At 39.9% G+C, this 21,884-nt stretch overlaps 1 protein-coding gene across 2 annotated transcripts in view; it reads left to right on the top strand.

Moving 5' to 3' along the window:
- Window positions 1-9,595: 9,595 nt before the first annotated feature.
- STRN (striatin) overlaps window positions 9,596-21,884 on the top strand; it is a 109,688-nt gene continuing 97,399 nt past the window's right edge. For both annotated transcript variants that reach the window (XM_045978986.1, XM_045978985.1), the window contains exon 1: window positions 9,596-9,972. In XM_045978986.1, the coding sequence (XP_045834942.1) occupies window positions 9,739-9,972 (234 nt within the window). In that variant the 5' untranslated portion in view covers window positions 9,596-9,738. The remainder of the gene's footprint in view (window positions 9,973-21,884) is intronic.

Here is a 21,884-nt window from a genome sequence, read left to right as displayed (position 1 = left end):
TGGGATAGATTTAATAACCATCATTTTTTATCACTACTTAATGTGGATGTACCACTATTGACTTAGCCATTACCCTTTGCAGGGGGTACTTGGTTTCTAGTGCTTACATTTTCATAAATAATGCTGCATTGACTTTTAAAAAATGAAACTTTGTAGATTATTTCCTTGGGATAGATTTCAAAGGGGTTATAAAAATACGACACATTTTAAATTTTAAGACACATGGCTGAATTTTAGAAAGTGATGCTTTTTGAACTGACAGATGTGAAAATGAAACTGGGTCATTGTTTTCCAAATTCCAAGAAAATACCTGAGAATGTCATTAAATCACAAATATTTGGGTATACCTAAGCATTTTTGTAAATGGCATTCTAGCTGACTGTACATCATTATGAAGCTGGCTTAAATCATCATGAGGCTTCATGGAGTTTGGCTGCTTTTAGTAAAAATACACTAGTTAAAACAAGGAAGGTGACAGTACTACTCTACGCATTGAACAACCCATTCTGTATGTGTGAGGTCAGGGCTGAGGGCTGGACGATTAGCTTCAGGTACCACATACCAAAAGCAATGATAGACTGGTGTGTATCCAAGCCAGGGGATAAAGAGGAACTGAGAATAAAGAAGAGCAGGCAGCCTGGTCATTCCTCTTCAGATGGGTAGACCAGATAACTGATTGCATCAACAGGTCCATGTCTCAAGTGAGTGGTCTGCAATCGAATGTAAAATGAGAATTTCCCAAGAGAGCTGTTAAAAATGATTGCCTGATGATAGTGCATTCCTTGACGCTGGACAAGGAAATCTACTTAAATCCTTGCTTGTCAAAGATTTAGTGGTAAGATAGTCTAATGCTGTCTCATTCGTTGGACATTTATGTATGAAACACCTATATGCCAGGCACTGGGAATAAAATAATGAACAGCCAAGCAAAGAATCTGCCATGATATATTTGCACCTTACCTGAAGAGAGATAAGAAATAGTCACAGGTTGTGATAAGTAGTTGGAGGGAATTTATGAAATATGGTTTGATAAAGAATAGGCAGGGATTTCTTCCTTTTTTAAGTTTTTAAAAATTATTTTTAAATTTTTATGTAATCTCTACACCCCACATGAAACTTGAGCTCAGAACCCCAAAATCAAGAGTCACAGGCCCCTCTGACCAAACTAGGTAGGTGCGCCAAGGCAGGGATTTCTACATAAGATAGATCTACAGACTCCCATCTGCTCTTCACACCTGAGATGTGACTACCTACCACTGGTTGTCTCAGAGATTCCTCAAACTCAATTAATTTAAAATCGGATTCTTCACCTCTTTATTGTATTTTTTTTAAAAGATTTTATTTATTTGACAGACAGAGATCACAAGTAGGCAGAGAGGCAAATGGGGGGGGGGGGGGAGGCAGGCTCACTCCTGAGCCCAGAGCCTGGTGCAGGACTTGATCCCAGGTCCCTGGGATCATGACCTGAGCCAAAGGCAGAGGCTTAACCCACTGAGCCACCCAGGTGCCCAGGCGCCCCCCCCTTCACCTCTTTATCTACAAACCAACTTCTCAACACTCATGATCTCCCAAGAAATCTCACAACGATTTTATCCTGTTGTGTAAGATACACATCTTGGTGTCTTGGTATCCTGCTTGACACTTCCCACCACTGTGCGTAGTTCATCACCAAGTTTCCTAAATGTCTTGTCAGATCCCTCCAAATCTTTACTGCCATCATCACCATCCTAGTCCAGATCACTGTATCTGGTTGCACTGCAGCAAAGTGGTGGGTGTGGACTGCAGGGTCAGTTTTCCTGCGTTGGAATCTGGCTCCATTACCTACAAGCTGTGTAACCTTGGGGAAGTCACCCTTCCTCTCTGTGCCTCGGTCTCCACATCTGTGAAATGAAAATAATAATACCTATTTTATAGAGTAGCTGTGGATGAAATAACCTGATATTTGCAAACGACCTTCAAATAGTGCCTGACCCTTAGAAAACAATTTAGAAATGTCAGTTAGTATTGTGTTTTCCACACAGAAACTGAGATGATCTTCACAAATTTGAATCTGATACCTTGCTGGAAAGTCTCTAGTTGCTTACCTTAGCAAAAAGACCCAGTTCCTTAAGGTGGCTTGTGAGGCCCTGCATAATCTGGCCTGTGCCTACTTCACCTTCTCGTGCAGGTTCCCTTTCTGTCGTATGAAAATCATGTTAGGAGACCCTGGGTGGCTCAGTCAGTTAAGTGTTCCACTCTTGATTTTGGCTCAAGTCGTGATCTCAGGATTGTGGGATAGTGACCTGCTTTGAGCCCCACATCAGGCTCCATGCTCAGCATGGAGTCTGCTTGTCTTTCTCCCTCTGTTCCTCCCCCTGGTCATTCTCTCTCTCAAACAAATAAATAAAATCCTTTAACAACAACAGAAAAAGAATGTTAGTACTTCCTTACCTCCAAAATGCAGTTTTTTAAAAGTTAACACTCAATAAGTACTAGGAACAAAAATAATAATTGTTATTACTTTCCTCTTGCTCTTTATGTCAGGTGTATTGGACTTCTTTCAAATGCACTATGACTTTCCTTCCACAGGTGTTTGAATTTTGCTTAAAAAGCTCCATTTCACCTTCTGCTAACTAATTTATACTCTTCCTTCATGTTTTAAGCTGGTGCATTCTCATAAAAATGTAGCAGCGTTAATTTGGCTATTGCTAGATCCTAATAATGGTATTATTTGAGTTATTTAAATGATCTTTCTCTCCTGTAAAAAAAAATGTGTGTATTGGTCCCTTAAGCCTGAATATAATCAGCTTACGGGTTATAATGTTACACATTATGATTTCATGTGAAAGTGTGTATGAGCTGGTTCAAACCACTCCTCTTGTTACTTCATGTCCTGCAGCTGGGGGGAAATCTGGGAAAGGAGATAACATAGATAATGGTAGAATTTTCCATTACAGAGAACAACAGCAAGTGCTAAAATTAATGTGTACTGAACAACAGTATCATACTGAGGACCTGTAGGAAAGAGGGAGAGCTATACTACATGAAAAACATATCAGATCTTGTTTGGAAAAAGTTAAGAAAATAAGGGGTCTCCAAAACCTAAAACAAAAATATATTGGACCTCTTTAACCTCATTCATCTTGTTTTTCTGGCACAATGCCCAGATTTTTCCCTGTCGTGTCTGAAAAAAAATAATGTACCACGTTTGAAATCTTTTGAGAACTGACTTAGTTTATATTTCAGGGCAATCAGCTAGGAGTTTTGGGAGGGGGGAGATGCTGTTCTAAGCAATTCAAGTCTACATGAAGACTGGATGTCTTCTTCTGAGCAAAGGCTCCACCTAGAAACCAGTACATCTCTCTTGCACGCTTGGCAGGAAAAGCGAACTTATAAGAATGTTCTCTCCCGGGGCGCCTGGGTGGCTTAAGAGGGGTTAAGCCTCTGCCTTCGGCTAGGGTCGTGATCCCAGGCTCCTGGGATTGAGCCCCACATCAGGCTCTCTGCTTGGCGGGGAGCCTGCTTCCCCCCTCTTTATCTGCCTGCCTCTCTGCCTACTTGTGATCTCTCTCTGTGTGTCAAATAAATAAATAAAAATCTTTAAAAAAAAAAAAGAATGCTCTCTCCCTACAACGGTTATTTTTATGCAAAGAAGATACATGAATTGTTTGAAATTCCATTTCTGCCTTAGAAACGGGGGCACCATAGCTATTAAAGAAAAGAAGAGGAGGGACTCAAGAACTTGTAGATGAGAGCTTCCATTCACTGGAAATGTTAAAAGAGAAAAGGGTAGAGAGGAAAGGGATGGAATTGATGGGGAGAAAGAAAAAGCATGTGTTCAAAAAACCCACTGATGGTTACTTAGAGGAATAGAACCTTAAGTTGGTCACCATCAATATTCTAAGGGAAGTCTTGCTACAGCTTGCCTAGCTGTATTATCATTTTAGTCTCCTGCAGTGTTAGCTATATAGATAGTGAAGGCAATCCTGATTTGAGATTTTAAGTATCTCTTCCTCCATATATCAGTCACTACAAAATTAAAATTAATTTGAATTTTAAAATGAAATCTTATCTAATAGTTGATTTGATTAAAATGTGTTAAATAAAAGGAAATTTCATTTTGTTTGTTTATTTATTTATTTATTTATTTAAGGTTTTACTTATTTATTTGTCAGAGTCCCATGTGGGACTCCATCCCAGGACCCTGGGATCATGATCTGAGCCAAAGGCAGACGCTAAGGAACTGAGCCATCCCACCATCCCAGAAACGTCATTTTAAAATGAAAATTAGGCAACTCTCTAATTTCAACCACACGCTTCCAAAAGTAAATAATAGTAATAATAATAAATAATGATAGAGGCGATTTTCCCCTCCCATCATGTGACTGTGATGTAGATTTAATTCTCAGACTCCAAGAACATTTTCAAATAATGGAATTCTTTCACTTCTCCGTTTGTTATTGTCTGTTTTCCCAACCACACTTCAGATCTAGGAAGGAAGTTTGGAGGTTGAGGAAAGGTAGAAGCAGGGGAGGCAGCAAGGAGAAGTGAGGGCAATCGGGGTGGGCAGAGAATACAGAGGCCGATAAACAGCGAGTTATTGTATATATCTGTTCCCCAAAGTTCTCTTCATGCCAGCGGAGGCCTAGCTCCAGTCAGGCCTTCCACTCTCTGTTCTCTGCCCAGAATTCTGAAAAGAGCTATGAAGTTCAATTTGAAGACTTTTCTTAGAGCAGTTAAAAAGTCAGAGACCCCAATAACTGGTCATTTTGGAGAAGATTTTTTTTTTTCAATTAAAAAAATTTAAAGTAAACTCTACACCCTACATGGGGCTAGAACTCAAGACTCCTGAGATCATGAGTCTGAAGGGTCACATGTTCTACCACTGAGCCAGCCAGGGAACCCGGGACAGGGGTTTATTTTATTTTATTTTATTTTAAAGATTTTATTTATTAATTTGACAGAGAGAGATACAACGAGAATAGAAACATGAACAGAGGAACGGGGAGAGGGAGAAGCAGGCTTCTCACCAAGCAGAGAACCCCATGTGGGGCTGGATCCCAGGACCCTGGGATCATGACCCAAGCAGAAGGCGGACACCCAATGACTGAGCCACCCAGGCGCCCCGTTTTGTTTTGTTTAAAGAGCCACTCATTTTAATGAAAAATACAAAGAGAGAGAGAGAGAGAAAGCGGATGATTTGTCATTTTTGTGGAACTATAATCCCCATCCCACATAACACACCCAGAGAAACCAAAAAAGAGCAAACACTCCAATTATCTAAATAACCGTTTAGCCTTTCACTATTTTTCACTTTAAACTGGTTATACCAACACATTAAACATTTAGACAGTTGCTCTCTGTGCTTGGAAAGGAAACTTTATTTTTTTGTGTCACAGGTTTTATTAATTATAAAAAGAAATAATTGGGAAATCAGCAACACCTTAAAGTCTGAAGCTTAATGGCAAGGCATAGACATTAATTTTTTAAAGATTATTTTAGCTATGCTGAATTAAATTTCTAAAAAGCGGATGGGGATGAGAAAGAAAAAAGAACAATTATTGAGCCCCCAATATTTATGATTCTTCTGTGTTATTCAGTTAGTCTTGTGAACTCTGTTACAATAATAGCTATTATTAATTTGTTTATGCTATGTCACGCACTATGCTAAGGGACTTAACATTTTTCCCTCATCTGATCTTTTTTTTTTTTAAGATTTTATTTATTTGAAAGAGAACACACACACACACACACACACACACACACACACACGGGGTGGGGGCTTGCGCACGCAGTTGGGGAAGGGTAGAGGGAAAAGCAGACTCCTCATTGAGCCTGATGGTGGGTCTGGATGCCAGGACCCCAGGATCATGACCTGAGCCAAAGGCAGATGCTTAACAGATTGAGCCACCCCTCTCATCTAATCTTCATGGTAACTTCATTATGTAAATATTATTCTCATAGTAAAAATGACAGAATTATGACTAAAAAATGTTAAACTGTCTGTCCAAGATTCCTAGATTTGGATAATTGTAGAGTGAGGAATAAAATTGAGGCTTTTCTTTCTCAAGATTGCTGTGGCTATTTGGGGTCTTTTATTGTTCTATACAAATTTTAGGATTGTTTGTTCTATTTCTGTGAAAAGTGCCTTTAGAATTTTGATAGCGATTGCACTGAATCTGTGGATCGCTTTGGGTAGTATGGACATTTAACAATATTAATTATTCCAATCCCTAAGCATGGAATAGACTTCCATTTATGTATGTCTTCTTCAATTTCTTAATATCTGGTATTTTTCAGTATACAGGTCTTTCACCTCATTGGTCAAATTTATTCCTACGTATTTTATTCTTTTTAATGCAATTGTAACTGGGATTGTTTTAATTATTTCTCTTCCTGATAGTTCGTAATTAGCATATACAAATGCAATAAATGCAATATTTTTGCATATTGATTTTGTATCCTGCAACTTTACTGGATTCATTTATTAGTTCTAATTTTTTTTGATGGCGTATTTAGAGTTTTCTATATATATAATGTCATGAAATCTGCAAATAGTGAGAGTTTTACCTCTTCCTTTCCGATTTGAATGCCTTTTATTTCTCTTTCTTGCCTAAAGGTTCTGTTTAGGATTTCCGGTACTATGTTGAATAAAACTGGTGAGAGTAGGCCTCCGTGTCTTTCTCCTGATCTTATAGGAAAAGCTTTCAGTTTTTCACCATTAAGTATAATGTTAGCTGTTGTCATGTCGTAGATGGCCTTTATTATGTTGAGGAGCATTTCCTCTATATCTGCCTTGTTGAGTGTTGTTGTTTTTTTAATCATACATGGATGTTGAATTTTGTCAAATTTTGTCAACGTGGTGTATCACATTTGTTGATTTACAGATGTTGAACAACTCTTGCATCCCTGGAATAAATTTCACATAACCATGGTGTGTGATCCTTTTAATGTATTGTTAAATTAGGTTTGCTAATATTTTGTCAATGATTTTTGCATCTGTGTTCATCAGGGATATTGGCCTATAATTTTTTTTTTTTTTTGCTTGCGTATCTGGTTTTGGTATCACGATAATTCTAGCCCCATAAAATGAGTTTGGAAGACTTCTCTTTTATTTTTTGGAAGAGTTTGAGAGGGATTGGCAATCTTTCTTTTTAATCTTTCTTTGAATGTTTGATAGATGTCACTAGTGAAGCCATCTGGTCCAGTGATCAGTCCATTCAGATTTTTGGTTTCTTCATGATTCAGTCTTGATACGTTGTATGTTTCTAGGAATTTAGCCATTTTTTCTAGGGTGTGCAATTTGTTAATGTGTAATTGTTTATAGCAGTCTCTTATGATCCTTTGTACTTCTGTGATAACAGTTATAGTATCTTCTCTTTCATTTCTGATTTTATTTGAGTCCTCTTTCTTTCTTGGTCATCTAGGTAAATGACTTACAGTATCTTAAATAGCTATCATTAAATTTAATTATGTTTTATAGTGTGTTATGAATTTATTTCAGGGAATTGTCAGACATGTCTCTATTAGAGAGAGAGAAAAAAATAAACCCCCCCTTTTTTTTTTTAAAGATTTATTTATTTGACAGAGAGAGATCACGAGTAAGCAGAGAGGCAGGCAGAGAGAGAGGAGGAAGCAGGCTCCCCGCGGAGCAGAGAGCCCGATGTGGGGCTCGATCCCAGGACCCTAAGATCATGACCTGAGCCGAAGGCAGAGGCTTAACCCACTGAGCCACCCAGGTGCCCCAAAAATAAAACCCTTTTAACATTCACAACTTGTAGGAGTTCTTAAATCTTCTGGATGAAAAAATATGCCATTGTGGCATTATCTTCCTTTTGGTATTCTGGTAGTTCTGATAAGTAAGAAAGGAAGCAACATGTTAATGGAAAGATCAATGAACTAGCAGTCAGGGATTCTGGTTTCTAGTTTTGGCTGTGCCATTTACTCAAAGCCTCATTGTGGACAAGTCTCAACTGCTTTGCACTTAAGTTTCTTGAGCTGTAAAATGAGAGGACTGGGCAGTGTCTCAAAGGACACTTAACAGCCAAACTAATTTATGACACAGGGAATTTGGCCAAGCCTGGATCAAACTTTTATTATGGTAAAGAATGAATTCATGAAGCAGAAACATTCAATAAGTGAGAAAAGAGAGCTTGCCATCTTTATTTGCAACCAGGACAGATACAGTGTGTTTCCTGTCCTTTCCACAAGTAGCCATGGGAAGGGAGGGGTTGGTGGGGGAAGGATAAGAACAGGATGTCCTTCCCTGACATGTCAATAACCAGCCTAAATCTTTAAATTTTTTTCACGACCACCACGTCTGATATTCCAGAAGTCCATCCCACAAAAGAATTACTAATAACTTGTTATGAGGTCAAGATAAGTGCTTCATTTCACTCTCATTTGTTAAATTTTTTCAGGTGCCTTCCTTTCATTATTGTTGTAGTGTGAATTTATAGTGGCATAATTTCAGGGACTTTGAAGGATAATATTTACGAGAAACCCTTGAAAGGACTTCGGTGTCTTTGGTAGGCTAATATTGCTGTGGGTTTGCAGGTGAACCGCGACAGCAACTGGAACTGGGGCAGGTGGAAAGGGAGAAGTACCTGGATACCTAAGACTTCTGGGGAAGAGAAAGGGACTTTGTTCTTTCAGGTGGTGTTGATTTAAGGCGCTGTGAGAATTGATTATATACTTGCCAATCTCCCTTTGATGACGGGAACTGTGTCATTTATCTTTATATCCCCAGCGACAGAAATAACTGACAATCAAGTATTTGTTGAGTGGAACTGAGTAAAAACTACGCGGGAAGAGGTACGAAAAAGGAGACCGAAATAGCTGTTTTGGATATCTGAAAGTTCACAGGATTTGGATCTTCTGCAAGACTGACTGCAAGAGAAAGGGACTTGAGACGCAGCAGGGTTTCAGAAGAGGTGCCAACAACCCAGAATTTAGAAGCCGAAAGGGGATTAGTCTAGGAGAGGTGATCAAAGCTCCTTATTAGTGAAAACTGATCAGGCAACAGGTCTGAACCCCCAAGAGAAAAAGAAAGGGAGGAGCGACAGCGATAAGCAGATTGCCAAAACAGAGGGGTGCCTGTGGCCAGAGAAACACTGAAGTTGGAGCCAAAGGGAAAGGGTTGAGCTCCAACGAGCTGGAGGATCCGGGTCCAGGAGCCTAACCGCCGAACTTCGGTTTGAGCTCGCTTCTTAACAGAGCTACCAGGAAGCCCTGAAAGATGTGCAGCTCGGGCTGGTATCTTGGCGCGACAACTTCCGTGTGTGTGTGTGTGCGTGCGTGTGTGTGTGTTTGTGTGCAACAGGGCGCGCCGCCCGAGAACTTCCGTGTGCGAGAGGGACTGGCTCCCAGCCAGCCTGCGCCCGCCGGGCGAGTGAGGAAACCCGCGCTCCCGGCTCAGCCGGCCCCCACCGCCGCGGGCAGGGGCGGGCCGGGGCGGGACAGGGGGCGGAGCTGCGGCCGCGCCTTAGCTGCTGGCAGCCCCACAGGCCGCGGCGGCCGCGCTTGTCGACGCCACGCCCCGCGACTACATTTCCCAGCAAGCCGCGGGCCGCCCGCGCGCCGCAGTTGACCCATTTCCCGGCCCGTCCCGGGCTCGGCCGGCCCCCGCGCCCAGGCGGCTGCTCCCTGCTGACTGGGGTGTGGGCGGGGAGCGGCGGAGGCAGGAGGAGGCGCTGCTGGCCGCCGCCGTTGCCTCCGCTGCTGGGCGCCTGGGTAGCTCCCGGGGCTTCTGCGGCCGCCATGGACGAGCAGGCGGGTCCCGGTGTCTTCTTCAGCAACAACCACCCGGGCGCCGGCGGTGCCAAGGGTCTCGGGCCTCTGGCGGAGGCTGCCGCGGCCGGCGACGGGGCGGCTGCGGCGGGGGCGGCGCGAGCCCAATACAGCCTCCCTGGGATCCTGCACTTCCTGCAGCATGAGTGGGCCCGCTTCGAGGTTGAGAGAGCCCAGTGGGAGGTGGAGCGGGCGGAGCTGCAGGTAAAGACCCTCCCGGCAGGGCCCTCTTCATCCCGCCTCTTCGGTCCCTTCCGCCCCGCCCAGGACCCTTCCCCCTCCCCACCCTTCAGCCCCCGCTCGTCCCCTCCCCCTTTGCTGTGCCCATCCCATCCAGAACCGCGTCCCTTTACCCCCCCTTCACCTTTGCCTTTCGCTGACCCCACTTCCTTGACCCGGGTTCCCACTCCCGCCCTTGAAGCGTTGTTTACCCTCCCCGCTCCTTTTCGTCCGATCCTTCCCACTCTTAACTCGGTCTCTTTTCAACTCTTTTGCCGTCCCACATTTTAGGTCGTCCCTTTCAGTTTACTAATAGGGCTGACAGTAGTTGTGAGAGATGTCGAGCAAATCATCCTCTGCCTTAGTAACATCGCAGGTCTAGAGATGTTCCCTGCGAAAGGTATTGGCTCCTGTCTCTGAAAGGAAGATGATTAAGACAGAAGTTGTGTCCGTGGGGCCTTGACTTTAGGCGAGAAGCTGATGTTGGGCGAAAGTATTATTAGGAATATGAGCTCCTTTTTGATATATGTAAATGCTTTATTCTCTTTCCTCTTCCTTACCCCCTCCCGCGTTTCTTTTAGGTATTTCAGATTCATGGACTTTGAATGAAGGACCTAAATGATCACAGTCAGGTGATGGTTCAGAGATGGTTTCCTGTTCTCAGAATCTGAAACTTCCCAAGGGTTAATTTTATGTCCAGTGTTTTGTGAGATTGACTTGTACTTTGAAAGGAACTAAAAGGGACTTTAAAGTTGGCTACATTTCCTTGCATAATCTGCGAGATAAAGTATATCCAGGAAGGAGCTGTTGTGGGCTCTTAGAAGAAAGTGAGGCTGATCCTTTACTAGCCATTCTGGATTGCTAAGTAGGTTTCAGTGGCTGTTCTTAAAACTTCCAAGGCACACACCAATTTCACTAGGAACTGAGTCGCTGTGCCTTTCTGTTTTACTGGCTAATCCTGTATGCTCATGAAATCTGAGTATAGTTTTGGTCGGTAAAACACTCGAAGTTAAAATGCTACCCAGTGTGTCACTTTTTTTGGTAACATGTATTTTCTTTGGCACTTAAAAAAAGAAGAGGAGAAATCTGTTAAATAGGATCATGTGCTGGAACAGGGTGCTTTGGCATAGTGGAAGTGGCTGTGGAAAGAGGGAGTAGACAGCCTTATAGTACCGCCTGTGCTTGCTGCGAGCTCTGACCTTGAGGAAATCCTTTCGCCTCTCTGAACTTCATTTTCATCTTTTATTATTCAGTACATTTATTGAGTGCCAGCTGTGTGCCTTCAGGCCCTGGGATTAACAAATCCTACAGCAACTCTGCCCTCATAGAGCTTACATTTTAGTCGGCAAACAGTCAGCAGATGCAAGTATATAATATACTGGACCATAGTGGCAGCTTGGGTGAGAAAAATAAATCAAGTACAGGAATAGAGTGTGATAGGAGCAGCTATTTTATTTTAGATGTGGTGTTTGAGGAAGGCCTCTGGAAGGAGTTCAATGAAGCCATGCGTGACCCATAGTTATTAAAATTTTTTCTCCTTCTCTATTTCTACAGTTGTATGTTTATATTCTGTGGCAACTTTTTTTTTTTATTCCTACTGTTATGTACTTCAGTATCTAGTATATAGATATTTGTAATTTTTTTCAAAATAAATCTGACCATATCTGTATAAATAACAAGCATACTTAATTGCTTCATTCAGATTTATTAGTAATTCACTTTATTAGCACTGCATTCTGTAAGCGAGCTTGTGGATTTCAGACTTCAAGGAAGTGTGAAAGGCAGGCTTTAACTTTAAGGCTGTTCAGGTGTGGAGAATGATTTTTGTATGTGACTGCTTAAATTTTAATTTCCAGTTTAGGGAAGGTGAGTCACACTAGTTTGGTCAGAAAACAGACAAGATAATAATTTTTCCCTATTACTTGTGGAGGTTTGGGAACTTCCAACTCATCTCACCTCTTGTCGGATCTCCCAGTGTTCCCCCTCCACTCCTCTGTTTCAACTTCCAGTTTACCTGTAATTAATTGTAGTCACTCTTCAGTTTTACACACACATACACACACTCATGTGTGCTTTTGAATCATTTCATCAACATCATTAAATTTGAACATATCCCTTCATTTTTCTTTTGTTGTTGGAATTTTTCTAGAAAGACGATAGGAAGTAAGCGTTGAAAGAATGACGGTGAAATTTGGATCAGTTGGCATCTCCCTTTTGATTTCTGAATCACTTCTCAGTCATTAACACCGAAGTCAACACAAATACCTTTAAGATTAAGTCTAATTTGCCCCTCCAGGAACCTGTCAGTCCTGCTCTTTCAGGTTGCCAGGGCAGAGTTGTGCAAGGCAATCCAAGCTTTCATCTACCTGGCTTGCCTTTCCACTTCTCCCTTCTTCAGGTCTTGGGAAGAAGGAACCACCTACATTGTGCTGCAAACTTGTCATCACCCGCCCCCCCCCCCCCCGCCTTGCCCACATTGGTTTAAGTAGAATTCTCTTTATTTTTGATAATCTCCCTTTCTCCCACCTCATTACCACTATTCAAAAGTTTTTTTTTTTTTTAATATTTTATTTATTTGACAGAGAGAAATCACAACTAGGCAGAGAGGCAGGCAGAGAGAGGAGGAAGCAGGCTCCCTGCGGAGCAGAGAGCCCGATGTGGGGCTTGAAACCAGGACCCTGGGATCATGACCTGAGCCGAAGGCAGAGGCTTTAACCCACTGAGCCACCCAGGTGCCCCTCATTACCACTATTCAGATGAGAATAGGTAATTCATTGGAAAGAATGGTTCGGATTATTACCGAGCTTTACATCTGTGAAAGGAAGTGGAGTTGGAATACTAACCATAATATTTGAGAGAATTTTCCGTATGTGAGATTTTGAACTAGATGACCTCAAAAGAACATGCAGTCTACTTGGAGTGATAGTACAAGCAAGATGCAGAAAAATCAGTATTTATCACATTGAGGGCTTAAATTTTCTTAGAATAGTGTAAAAGAGGAGAGCTAGCAGTGAACAGGGAGAATAGCAGTAAGAAAGAACTTCATGAGGTAGTGAGAACCTATTTCAAATTTATTGACTTAACAGAAAGCAAGCACGTGAATAAAAACTAAAATTTATTGGCCCTAGATTTTGGGATGTGTGTGTAGTAGGGGAGGCTCAGCTATTCACCTGCAAAAGTGAAAAAAGTGATATGATTGAGTAGCTTAGGGCATGTGGTATAGAGACTGTATACTGGAGTGTTTATTAATCTGGATTTCGGCATTATTGATTTGTATCTTCATTCAACAAATGTTTATCAGTCACCCGCTTTATGCTAGCTCCTATTATATAGAGATTGTATACTGGAGTGTTTATTAATCTGGATTTCGGCATTATTGATTTATATCTTCATTCAACAAATGTTTATCAGTCACCCGCTTTATGCTAGCTCCTATTATAGGCACTGGAGAAACAAGAATGATTAAAATAGACCATTCCTTCACGAAGCTTAAATTTGGAGAAAGACAGAATTGCATACCTATATATAAAATGTTAGATGGTAGCAGGCACCATGATATAGTGTTATAGGTGGGATATGAAATGATTGAGAGGGTGAAGTGGGGAGGAAAGGCTTAACTGGTGAGATGCCATTTGAGCAAGACTTGAAAAGGTGAAAGTAAGGAAAGAGTGTTCTAGGCTCAGAGAACAGTGCTGGGGTGGGGGGAAGAATGCTTGGAATGTTTGAGGAATAAGGAGGCACATGTGGCTAGAGTGGAGGAGAAGAATAGAAGAAATGTCAGAGGTACTGGGTCTTGCCCATTGTAAGGATCTTAGGTTTTACCTCCGCAGGATGGGCAACTGTTGAAATGTTTTGAGCAAAGGAACAACATCTTTAAAGGAACCTTTTGCAAGGCTTTAGAATACACTTAGAGGGGAAGACAAGAGTAAAAGAGTCAGGGAGTCTAGGAAGGGGGCTATTTTAATAATCCAGGCTGGAAATGAACTTAGGTGGTAGTGATGAGGTAGGTGAATATGTATTTTGATACATATTCAAAGTATCAAAATGGATTCTGAACACATTTTTGAAGGTAGAAACAATAGGATGTGCTGAAGAATAGAATGTGAGGAAAAGAGGAGTCATGTACGAATCAATTATTTTGACTGAGTAGCTTCATAGGACTTCATTCAGAGCTTCATAGGACTGTTAAGATTTACTGAGCATTTAGATGGGTACAGCACTTAAAATGACAGTTTATTTTGTGTTACAACTATTATTATGGTGAGAAACAACATGGCATAAACCTGCTTTAAATCTTTTCTCTAAGACTTACTACTTTATGGCAAACATGGCAAACAGATTCTGACCTTTGAGAATCTTAGTTTCCTGAGGTATAAGGTGAGAATAATAAACTACCTTGTGAAGGTTAAATGAGATGTTTTAAAATATCTCACAGAGGCTGGCACATAACACAAAGTAAACACTGAATGAATAAAAGGTAGCAAATACTTGATGTTAAATTTTCAGTCTTTTTTATGTCCTTGTCTCCAGAGAACAGCATCATCTTTAGTTGTGAACTCTTTCAAGGCTAGAACATCTAAGTACCATCCTGGACCAGGCAGTCTAATATTCCAGGTGTGATGGTGGCGCTAAGGGACATTTCATAGGAGTGAATTGTTGCCTTCACTGTCAGCCTTACAATGCTGATTATGTACTTCGCGTATATTTGCTTTCCTTATAACTCAGTGTGGGTCTGTTGGAATTTGTGTAAATTTTTCTGAGTGTGTTTATCTTAACCTTGCATGATGTCTTGGATAACAAATCATATACATTTAGTAACCACTCTATAAAACTAATCTTTGGTTTTATTCGGGTCTTTAAAAACCATTTCCTTTGAACTTGGAGCAGGTGAACCCCATTGTGGTATGGTATAATTTTGTAAACAGGATCATTTTTTTTTTTTCACGGTGACATTTTAAAGATTTTTTTAATTTATTTGATATATATATAGAGAGATCACAAGTAGATAGAGAGGCAAGTAGAGAGAGGGGGGAAGCAGGCTCCCCGCTGAGCAGAAAGCCTGATGTGGGGCTCGATCCCAGGACCCTGAGATCATGACCTGAGCCGAAGGCAGAGGCTTAACCCACTGAGCCACCCAGGCGCCCCAAACAGGATCATTTTTCACTCTATGTATAGCCTTGATAATTTTATAATCTTTAATTATATTTTAGAAAGATTGTAGAGGTTTTACTCTTTTAAAAACATATACTACTGTTTGTCACTTTAGTTCAGTATTTCTCAGCTTCACCTCAATCTGAGAATAATCTGGGGGAACTTCTAAAAATATTCATTCCCTGGACTCTACCTCAGACCCATTAAATCAGAATCTTAGGATTTAGGGCTGCTGGTATTAGTATTTTTTTGAGCTCCCGGTAGTCATATGCGACAGGGATTGAGAACCACTGCTTAAGTTGTTCGTTTCTGATTTTACATGTATAGTTTGATGGTTTTCACAAATGTGTTAGTATTCCAGATATGGATAGCTTTTTATAGAATTTGAAATATAATTTCTATTATTCTTTCTGATGATAGCTAGCATTTTATTTTTAGCCAGTAGAATATTTTAATTTGATTCACCTCCCTCTGACTGAGAGATAATTTTGAGCTGGAATGAACTTTGGAGAAAATCAACTGCAACTTTCTTTTGCAGGTAAAGTGAGGCTCACAGAGAGGTTGAATGACCAAGAATAAAATAGGTCTTATACAAGCTGTCACTTAAATCTCCAGATACCTTTACAGTTTTTTTTAAGTCCTTTCAAATACATTATCTTACATGGTCCTTAGAACTTTCTGAGATAATCAGTCACACTAATGCTTATCATTTTTCTATTTAAAACAACAGACATGGAGATTTTACTCTGTTTTACTGTTTTCTAGCTTATTTTATTGGCTGCATTTAATACTGTGTCTTGATTTCGGTGTTCTATGGTTTTATTATGATGTATTGGGGTATAGATTTCTTTTTGTATGTGACTTTGTTAGGCTCCTTGAAAAATCTGCAAAATCCACCATCATTATCTCTTTAGATTTCTGTTCTGTCCAGTTAGCTTTTCTTTTGGATCTCTGATTACATGTACCTTAGACCTTCTTTATCTATTTATTCTTATTTATCTTCCTATCCATTAATTTTCTCTTCAGTTGGTTCTAATCTTTTAAAGCCATCCAGTTAGTTTGTAAGTTTGATTATTATTGAAGTTCAGTTTGGTTCCTTTTTGAATCTGCTGGATCTTTTCTTAATAGTTTCCTGCTCCGTGAAGATATTTTCAGGTTGTTTTTTACTCCTTTTTTTTTTTTAAGATTTTATTTACTTATTTATTTTAGAGAGAGTATGTATGTGGGTGGGGTGGAGGGATGTGGCATGAGGGGGCAGAGGGAGACAGAGAGGGAAAGGATCTCAAGCAGATCCTGTGCTGAGCCTGGAGCCAGGCATGGGACAGATCTCAGGACTAGTCCCTGAGATCATGACCTGAGCTGAAACCCAGAGTCAGACACTTAACTGACTGAGCCACCCAGGTGCCCCAAGTCCTCTTTTGTTTTTTAAATGTAGTAAGTATAGTTACTTCATAGTTGGTATCTCTGTACTTCCTATATGTGAGGTCTTAGAGGTACCTTTTTTGTGATTTCTTGTTTTTGCTGGTTCTTCTTCATGATGACTTGTTTCTTTGTATGGATAGTTACCTTTATGTAACTGCTCACTGTCTTGAAGATGTTTAAGACTAAACTGAGGTCTCAAGTAAAGGTATCATTTTCAGAAGTTCTTTGCATTTGCTTCTGGTAGGTTTGGAGGCATCCAAAACCATTTAAAAGAAATTAAACCATTTAAAATAAATCCAGAACCATTTAAAATAAATTCATTGCTTGAATTTGGACCACCCCGCTGATGCAAATTTTGGTTGCAAATACATTTGAGGGCCATTGTACTTCACCTTGGCCTTGAAGGTATAAGCCCCTTAGGTCTTAGCTAAATGTGGGACGCATCACCTGTTAGTCTTTTCACTCTGGGTGGTCTTGTCTTTGATTTTTGCTTTTTGGGTCCTGTAAGGCTGTCCAAACTAAGGTTCAGGTTTGTTCTGGTTGGCTAGTACCCAAAGGGCAAAGTGGCACTTGTTCTCTTACCTCACACAGTATTCATTTTCCCGTCAATTTTGGCCAAATAATTCCTTACTTCTTATCAGCTTTGTCTTTTAGATGAGCATGAAAATATTTTGTCCAGAATTTTTAGCTGTTTTTAGTAGAAGACTTAATTCAGGTCATTATTACTGGAAACGGAATTATCTTCCTTTCAAAAACTGATAAATATGAATGGCCCAGTAATTATCTGGGGAGAAATATCATTGATAATATTTTCAAGTAAGAGATGTCCTTATTTAGCCCTAAACTTTACTATCTAAGTCTACTTTTCTTTGAGTTCCAATGGTAGGAGAGGAGACTACAACTTCTTTCCAAAATCTTAGTAATATAAGCAGAATTTAAAACAAACCCCCTTACTAATCAGTCTTTGAAAGGTGTTGGGAAGTCCAAATAATCTGGACTGATTTCCCTTTGTCAGCAGCTTATTATCTACTTGATGTCAGCCATACTTTCAGATTTATGAATGTTATTAATGGTATCTAGGTTTCAATTCTGGGCCATTAGAAATAAACATGCCCTTGGGATCTTTGGAGTTTCTTGCTTTGGTGGTCCATTTCACAAAACAGTCTGTTGCCTATCATAATGTGGCTATGGAAAGTATGGGCCTTAACTCCATGATTTCCAGTATAAATTTTCTGGGCCTCATCTTTGTAAATTGTGAGTTCTAATATACCCACCAAACAAGACTAGTTGTCATTTTAAAATGATTAAGTATGCGAAGTATGTGACCCATAATAGATGTCTAATAAATGGTTTGCTCTTGCTGGTTGAGATTTCTATGGAGAGAATGCTTTCAACTGTGTTATTTATTTAAATTAAATTTTAGAAGCCACAATCTGGTTTAAGTGATCCATTTGGCACATAGTGGCTACTTACGTTATCTTTTCTCTGTTAGTAGTGGTTTAAGGACAATGAATTGACAGTATTGGAAGTAAGGGGCAGGCCAGAGATGTGTAGTAGTAGGTGGTAATAACTTGTAAGCACTGAGGACCAGACATAGGAATAGAGGAAACTTTGGAGTTCAGAAGAGAAACCTGAGGTAAGAGAGAAGCTGGGGAAGAAGGTAGAAGAAAAGAGACAGAGAAGGGAGCAGGGGGTGGGCTGAGCAGACAGACAGGAGGGAGAAACTGCACATATGAATTTATTCTTTGTTCCTAGAACATGTGTTGTCTATAGTCTTCATTTTAACACTTGCAGAATTCTCGAGCTGACAAGGAAAGGCACACACAACACACACACACCCCGCCAATCTCCACTCTCAATTTTCTGTCCCCTTCCTTAGGCTAAGAATATTTTACCTCCTGAGGGACCTTAGAACCTCAGTAGTCTCATCCTTTGTTTTATCAGTGAGGGCCACTGGAGTGAGTTGTCTTAGATCACACTGTGAGTTGGTGGAGATTTAGTTTAGAACCCAGGAGTCCTACTTCCGTAGCCTAGGCATTGTTCTCCATACCACATCATCTCCTTTTACTGGTCCCTCACTCTGTGTAGCTGCTTCGGATTGAAGTAGCCAAGTGAATTATAATATTTAGATGATTAATAATGTAACTGTCATAATGTAAGTTCTTCTGACATATTTCAAACCTTTCTTCAAGCAGAACAACCTAGTGAAATGAGTATATTTTAAGGGGTTCAGGAAAGTCTTCAACAATTTATGTTCCTCAAGAGTGTTAAACATTGTGTTACTCTAGTTTCTTTTAATAATTTTATTTTTGTAAAGAATACTGATATAAAATGTTTATTTCTTTAAAAAACTTTGCAAATTTGGATCTTTTTCAGCTTGTTCTGATGGTAGCCTAATTTAATTAAGTTCTCTCTCTGTGTGTGTGTGTGTGTGTGTATTTTAAACTGTATTTAGTGTTTAATGACCATATATCACCTTTTGTGTAGTGCTTTGGATTTTAGGTCATTCTCAGCCTTACGTATGCTGTTTGAACAGAATAACATGTCAACCATGTATTTGCTGTTATGCATTAAGGTATTTGAGGAAATAAAATCACTTTCTTTGGCAGATGAAATGCTGTTTAACTCTTATTACAAAAGTACCTTATCTGAACAAGATGATAGAATATTATAAATGATATGTAAGAAGGAAAATTTATTGTAGAGTTGACTAGAAGCAGTATGGCACAAGGCAAAATGAGTTTTTTTTTTTGCTTGTTTGTTTGTTTTAGGTAAGATTGAGAGAAAAGTAAGGGAGTAGAAGCCCTGGAATTAGGGGGAGCGTTGGGAAATATTGAATAAGGTGTGGGTGGAATAGGTATTTTGGGTGTGGCGAATAGGTTCTTGGGGTAACTGCACTATAGAGATCCAAGGAAAGGGCCAAGGGAGTGTTAGACACAGGTTCCATTAGCTCTCATTTACATGGGACAGAAATTGGATCCAATACCAGCATATCTAGTTAGGAAAAATAAACAAGATGTCAGATTCCATAAGGGTGATACCAGTTTCACTTGATGGAAAATTGCACCCGAGTCTGAGACTTGTTCTCATTTTTTTTTTTTAATTTGTTTGTATTTCCTAAATGAGAAGATTAAGCAGTCAGTAAAGGAGCCAAATTATATGCATAACCAAAACCTGCTCCTGAGGAATGTGGGTTTATATAAAGCTAAAAGGGAATAAGGAGGAGCCTAGAGATCTGGGTCAGTACACTTACTGAAACTTTAAAGAGTACTTAGCTGGGGAAGATGGTACCATGGTCCCAGTACTTGAACCCAGTACTTTATCTTGTTTCCTTTCCTCCTTTACCCTCCAAAAATAATAATAGTTTTGTTGTTATTGTTGTTGTTATTGAGCTCTTACCATGTGCTGGGTACAGTGCAGAGCACTTTACATGTGTAATCTATTTTAATCTTTGCAAAGCTCTTTGTGGTAGCTATTAATGCTTATCCCCTAATTCATAGATGAAAAAGAATAAATAATTTCCCATAAGAAATTTTGAGCGATGGGCCTGGGCATGGCAAATGGAAGGACATATTTTGACATTTTTCTTTTTCTTTAATGCTTCTGAGTTAATGTATAGGGTTGGGATATTTTCCCTTTCTTGTCTGCCTGGTGAATTTCTGTTCCTCTTCCAAGATTCAGTTTACCTTCTTTGGGAAACCTCTCTGACCTCTAGACATAGTGAAGTTTCATGCTCCCCTAAAAGCTTGTATGTATAAGATAGAAACACCATCCTGAACAGTTGTTGGGCAGTTAATCTGGTTGAAATGAGACCAACTCATTTAAGTTAAAAATATAGAAACACACATGAACTTTGCCACTGCTAGACCAAGCCCACCTGCCCCCTTCACTTTTTTTTTTTAGAATGCTGATTGGAGTTGTGTGTTGTCTTTCTTGAATAAGCTACAATTATAATGCATTGCTTGTGATTTCTGGCTTTGGTTTTCCTTGAGTAAAGTATACAGTGCAGAATCTTGGCTTTTTATGACTTTTCCCTATTCTTTTACAGTTGTTTGACTCACATTTAATTCGACAGCAGTATTTTTCATAGGTCTTGTTGTTGTCTTGTCTTCCCAAAGCATTCAACTTAGTCTTTCTTCTTCATACCTGTATTTTATTGGTTTATGTAATGTTTAATTGAATTATCTAATCAAAGCAACAGTGCAACTGACATAAACAGGTTTGGGAGGAAACCAAGTTGACTCTTAGTGAGCTTATACAACTGGACTGAGATAACCGCAGTGGATGGTGAACTGTAAAGAAGAACATACTCCAGCTGTGAATATTTAATGTGCCCTGGGCATTGGGCAGTGTTTTTACAAAGAGACTGAAGAATACTGGTTAATCCAGAGGTTTGGTTAAGAGAGGATTAGTGGTGAGACCTTCTGTGTCTCAGTTATACCGCCTATCCCATACTTTGCGTATTTGTTTCCTCACTAGGTTCTGAGTCACTTAAGGGCGTTTTTATTTCCCTAAGATCCAGCAGTTACTGGCACATAGTAGTTGCTTAATAAGTGGTCTTAAATAAATGCTAGTGAATATATATTAAATATATGTGTTTGAATATGTATGTCATGTCTCTTAGCCAAAGTTTGGCCATGAGGGCAGGTCCTATGTCTGAGACATCTTTGATATTTACAGTGATTGTCATACATTGCATGAGTGTACAATATATGGTGGTGTGCAGGGGAGCAGTGTATCTGTCCCTCTTGCTGCTAGCCTTAAGACTTCCCCTGGAAAGAGCCTTTGAGAGCAAGTTGTATCTGTGTTTGGTTGTGTAGAGCATTGCCTGGGCCCTGCCAAGTCATTCTGACAGAGCTCATTTTAGGGATGCCACTGGCTTCTTAATTGCAGCTTGATGTTAGCAGCAGCGAATGGTGCTTGGGTTTTGGTAGTTTTGAGTGTAGGTTTGTTTTCTTCTCCCTTGGTGTATTAAACACTGACTGCCAGGAAATGTCTTTGGCATCATGTCCTGAAAAGTCTTTACAATCAGCAGGGTCAGATAGCATTTTCTGTTCTTTTCCAAAACCCACGGCTTCAAATTTTATACATATTCCTTATTCTTCTAAATAGAAAATGAATTGAATATTTTTTTTCTGTGAGGATAAATCTGGCTTTAAATAAACTATCCAATTTTCATTACTTTGTACTCTCCCTTTCCAATTTTGTTTACAGTTGCATTACTAATACATTTTGATCTTAAACCTTTTGGAACTCTATTATTTTTAATAAAACAGAAACGCCCCAGTTTTCCAGAATTTAGAATTAAAATTCTGACTTTTTTA

This window comes from Meles meles, chromosome 15 (assembly GCF_922984935.1).
Source record: "Meles meles chromosome 15, mMelMel3.1 paternal haplotype, whole genome shotgun sequence".
NCBI classification, from domain to species: Eukaryota; Metazoa; Chordata; class Mammalia; order Carnivora; family Mustelidae; genus Meles; species Meles meles.
The sequence above is the reverse complement of the archived record's forward strand: the minus strand, read 5'-3'. Positions and strand labels throughout refer to the sequence as shown.